The sequence below is a fragment of the Octopus bimaculoides genome, chromosome 17, assembly GCF_001194135.2.
Source record: "Octopus bimaculoides isolate UCB-OBI-ISO-001 chromosome 17, ASM119413v2, whole genome shotgun sequence".
NCBI classification, from domain to species: Eukaryota; Metazoa; Mollusca; class Cephalopoda; order Octopoda; family Octopodidae; genus Octopus; species Octopus bimaculoides.
The window spans coordinates 7,892,494-7,897,275 of record NC_068997.1 but is presented as its reverse complement, the minus strand read 5'-3'; the positions used below and the strand labels follow the sequence as shown (position 1 = coordinate 7,897,275).

General features: G+C 35.9%; 1 protein-coding gene across 1 annotated transcript in view; it reads right to left on the bottom strand.

The window, feature by feature from the left end:
• The window catches only part of LOC106874037 (BTB/POZ domain-containing protein 2), an 11,805-nt gene that overhangs the window by 318 nt on the left and 6,705 nt on the right, over nucleotides 1–4,782 (bottom strand). The window contains exons 2-4 of the mRNA XM_014921599.2: nucleotides 4,507–4,594; nucleotides 3,037–3,183; nucleotides 6–132 (exon numbers count right to left, since the gene is read on the bottom strand). Of these exons, the coding sequence (XP_014777085.2) occupies nucleotides 6–132; nucleotides 3,037–3,183; nucleotides 4,507–4,594 (362 nt within the window). The remainder of the gene's footprint in view (nucleotides 1–5; nucleotides 133–3,036; nucleotides 3,184–4,506; nucleotides 4,595–4,782) is intronic.

Sequence of the window (4,782 nt, the reverse complement as noted above, 5' to 3'; positions counted from 1 at the left end):
CTGACCGTCTTCTATAGATGTGCCATTGTTATTGCCAGTTGCATAGGTGAACTGAAAAGTAACTTTGCCACTTGAAACAGTCTCATGAGTTACTCGGCGCAGACCTCGGGAGCCATAATAAGAATCAGGACCCTATTAAAAGACAAAAAAAAAAAAAGTTTCTTTTTTTTTTTTTTAAACAAAAAATGTTTTTTTACAGGTAATAAAATATTAGAAGAATTTCAGAGATTTATTACATAATTCTAGATTTCAAGTAGGAATGTAAAGTTAGTTATCTTATAAAATCAAGTGAAATTTGGAGAGCAAATATAGTTTGTAGAGTAACACTTAGATACATGTACAAATCTGTAATTATAAAAATGGTTTTATAAGTTTTGTTAGAACATCCAAGAGTTTAGGTGTGTATATACATTTTGTTAATCTTCACAAATTCATAATCCAATATAAATAATTAAAAAACAATGAAAGAAAAAGAGAATCTAAGAATTTTATTGTGATGAGTGTATCTGTTGATATTACAGCAGTAGTGTGTAAACTATTCATTTCAAAGAAAACTCGCAGACAGAACCAGGATTGCAATTAAACTACACATCAGGTCTGCTTTTACATAATGTATAACTTTCTATTCCTTCATCTGAAAATTAATTAAATCGCAGGGAAACACTGGAACTCAAAACGAATCTCATCTTTCTAAATGAAACAACTGAAAGCAAAGTATTTTAGAGAAGAAGCCTTTCTTGTTTGTTACTCTAGAGAAGCCGCTTGATAGGGTCCCGTTTTGTAGTCTGATGACCTAACAGCAGGTGAGTGGCCTGAGAAAACTGGCTGAACCAAGTACACAAGCACCGTTTGCAAGGAAAGTGTTCAGTGTGGATTGAATGAATAGAAAGCGTATAAGGGCTTTACTCTCTCAGTTATTAATCCCAGCAGAATCTACTGAAGAGTTCAAACCTTAAAACAAAGAGACTATATGTTCGCAACCATTTTTTTTAATCCATAGACCCCTTTGATTACTATTTTATTCTGGTGGACCCCATAGCCATTTGAAGTTTAAAAACTAAGTTTATAGAAAATTTTTTTTCAAAATTCCTATTTTCTTTTTCACACATCAACTTGTGTAGGTTGAACAATGTAAAATGTTAGAGAAAGAAATCCAGCTGTTTCTTGCAATACATACATCTAAAGAAAATTTTTTTCCAGGGGCCCTTAAAATACAATTGTGGATACCTGATTTACCATATTTTATTGCATTGACCCCCAAAATCTTATATGGACTGTCAGGGGCCAAATGGACCCCAGTTATGAACCACTGGGTTAAACTAGCATGGCAAAGATCAAAGTGAACAATACTCCAATGCCATCCAAGAGATGGCTTCGCTTGATATGGAGACAGGAAATATATAGAAACCTGGATTTACTGAGTGCAACTAATGAATACACTACATAAGAGCCAGTGGCATCTCTGACAGACTTGCAGAACAGAAACGTCAAGTGTAATACATGTACAGGACCACTGCACATGAACAGCAATAGGATTTAATGACTATTCGTTGATGGAAGAATGGTAAAAGTTCACACTTGGTAATAAGAGATTTCTCTCTAGGTAGAGGCAAACGGTATGATAAAAGAAAGTGCGATATTGCACTGATTTTAAGACGTGGGGAGGATGGAGAGAGATTAGATGAGTCTGGCCTGAATGTAAAGAAGAACACAAATGAGAAAATAGCTGGGTTTTAAAAGATACATGCAATTAGAATGTACACTGAATGTAAATGGATGAAAGATTAAGGAGTACTGTTAGCAGAGGGCAAAACACAGATGGAGATTAGGAAAGGGATAAGATGTTTAAGACCAAAGCTGCCCACTCTGGTTAAGATGATGAAAGACCAAGTGGAATGGTAATATGCAGACTAACGCCAGCTTGGCAAAATTAGCATGAGAAGAGTAGATCATGAGGAATGAGGAAGATTACACTTCACAGAGGAATTCCTGGCTTCAAAAGAAGTAATACGTACAAGAATATTTAAGTTCAAATGTAGCTGGTACTGAAGATCTGTCAGGCTTAGATAAGAGTCAGATTTACAAAACTGTAGTTAATGGGAATGAAGGTCAGCAAATGATATAAGGAAAGATCTTTAACCCTTTTGTTACCATATTTCTGTTGGGATGCTCTGTGTTTCTTTCAATTACTTTAAATATAACAAAGAATTTAGTAAAATAACTTAGTTATCATTAAGCTAGTGTTAGGAACATAAATTGTGACTAATGTTTGGTGGAAGATTTTAATTCAAAACATATGAAAACAAGACATTTGTACTACAGAGCCAGAACCGATTTCAACCAGGTTGATATCAAAAGGTTAAGAATTGTTTCTCTATTATATATTTTAAAGAACAGAATCCATTCCAGCAGAAGTGACAGACCATTACATTAGAGAAGGTTCCAAAAATGGTTTCATCAGAAATGGTTTATCTCCAGCAGACTGCTTCCTTTTCAATCACAGACGGCAAGACAAAATGGGAGGCATACACAGCTGATAATTAGTCTAAATATTCCATTAATTGGAATATTTAGACTGAACAGCTTTGCCTGTCTTGTGACATTAAAACCTTGCATTTCTGTTGAGAATTAGAGTCACTTTCAAAACCACAAATCCAGATGACCACCCAGTATAAATCCTTTTTGTAAAGAATCAACAGCTCAATACTTGACCTAACTGCTTCAGAATATTTTCCATGAAACAGATATCTTTAATTCCTGTAAACATGACTATTTTTACTGCTTCCCTCAACTATTAAATTCCCCGTCAGATTTTGGGAGCAAAAACGACATTACCATTCTCAAATACGTTGTTTGCTTCAAGATAGGGAGTCAAACTGTTATGGGTGAAGAAAAAGGGCATTTAGACACTAATGTCGTTCTGAAAAAAGAATAAACGAATATCAGGAACCAGCTATTGGCCTGTTCTACTAGAATGGATTCTCCCATTAGTGTCTGCTTAATTATGAGAAAGGAGAAAAAGAAAGCTTTTCTTACTTTTAAAGTGGTGCATGCTGTATAATTGACATTTGGTAACACTTCCAGTGGTTTCTTAAATAAGACTCTGAAGGTTGAGGTAGATCCATCACAATGGAAAGTGCCATTATTTTGGCCCAGAACTTTACCTGTGTCGGCATGAAGTAACTTTACAAAAGAAAAAAGAAAAAGACAAAAATAATCACTAAAAGATACAAATAAGTGAAGTCTTATAAAAGAAGTTACAGTCTTCAAAAACTTAGGTTTAAATTTTTGTGTTTTGTAAGGCACTGATTAATAACCATTAATCCATCCCCTGGCCCCGATTCAAATTAAACCAGAGATGAAGATGATTACTGCAATACCAACACAATAAAACTGGTTTTTCTCAGTAGGACTCCCTAAATAAGTGGGAGCAGGGGATGGACTCCCTAAACAAGTGGTTCTCAGCCTTTTTAACATCAGTCCAATCCATAACCTGGATTGTTTTTAGGGGGCTGTACAGAAAAAGGTAAAATACAAGTCAAAGAAAAATGATTATTATATTTATAGAGAGAAGACTGTCAGGGCAGCCAGTAGGATGCATGAGGTCCGCATGCGGCCCTGAGAGCTGTGGTTGAGAACCACTGCTTTAAACCCCATATTGGTTTGAAGAAATTTAGTAAAATAAAGACATAAATAAAGAATTCTTTACATTAAGATGATAACTATTTTAGAAATTAGAAAATTACCATTTGTAAATCTCACAACGAGAGATATTCAGCAAAATTACTTTGGAGTAAAGATTGTTTGCCAACATAACATGGCAGTCCTGGTTTAGGACGAATGTTGCTGTAATTCAGCCCCAGGAAACATCGTCTCCAGCTGGAGAGTGGGGGTGCTAGATTCCCTTGTTTGAAAATATAAGGAGACAGATCGTGTCATACAGCCAGCTGGAGACGATGTCTCCTGGGACTAAATTACAACAACATATGTCCTAAACCAGGACTGCCATGTTATGTTATCAAACAATCTTTACTCCATTACTGAAATATTTCAACTTTACCCAGAACCACACACTTATAATTTTTGGTAACTGTGGGGTGGCATCATTCAAAAGCCGAAATGATGCAAAGTGCATTGTGACCAGTGATGTATAACAACATCCAATAGTCTGGTCAGTCACATAAATGCTTGTCCTTGAAGGGCTCTGCCCCATCAACTTTCTCCCCACCACTCACATTTCAACCCCTAACACACAAAAAAAGCACTGGAGCTGGTGTCACAAAAAAGCACCCACTACTCCCTATAAAATGGTTGGTGTTAGGAAGGGCACCCTGCTGTAGAAACCAAGCTAAAACAGACTAAAGAACCTGGAATGGTCCCTGGCTTTGCCAGCCCCTGTCAAACTGTCCAACCCATAGCAGGATGAAAAACAGAGGCAGAATTATGAGGATTATATAAAAAACATAAAACAAAAGAAAAATTTAGAAGAGTCAAAAAAAATCTTACTTCAATGGTGACTAAATAATCCGTGGGGCCATGTATACTCCCATAGAGACCAAACCCAACAACAAAAATTCTTCGGTTCACCATAAACCTGGAAAAGGGACATCATATGAAAAATGTGCTGACCGAATAATGATCAGTTGCAAGTTTTTAGGAGATAAAAAGGAAAACAAAAAAAAAAGAGAATACAAAGGAAATCAGAGAGAGAGAGAGAGAGAGAGAGAAAGAGAGAGAGAGAAAGAGAGAGAGAGAAAGAAAGAGAGAGAGAGAAAGAGAAAG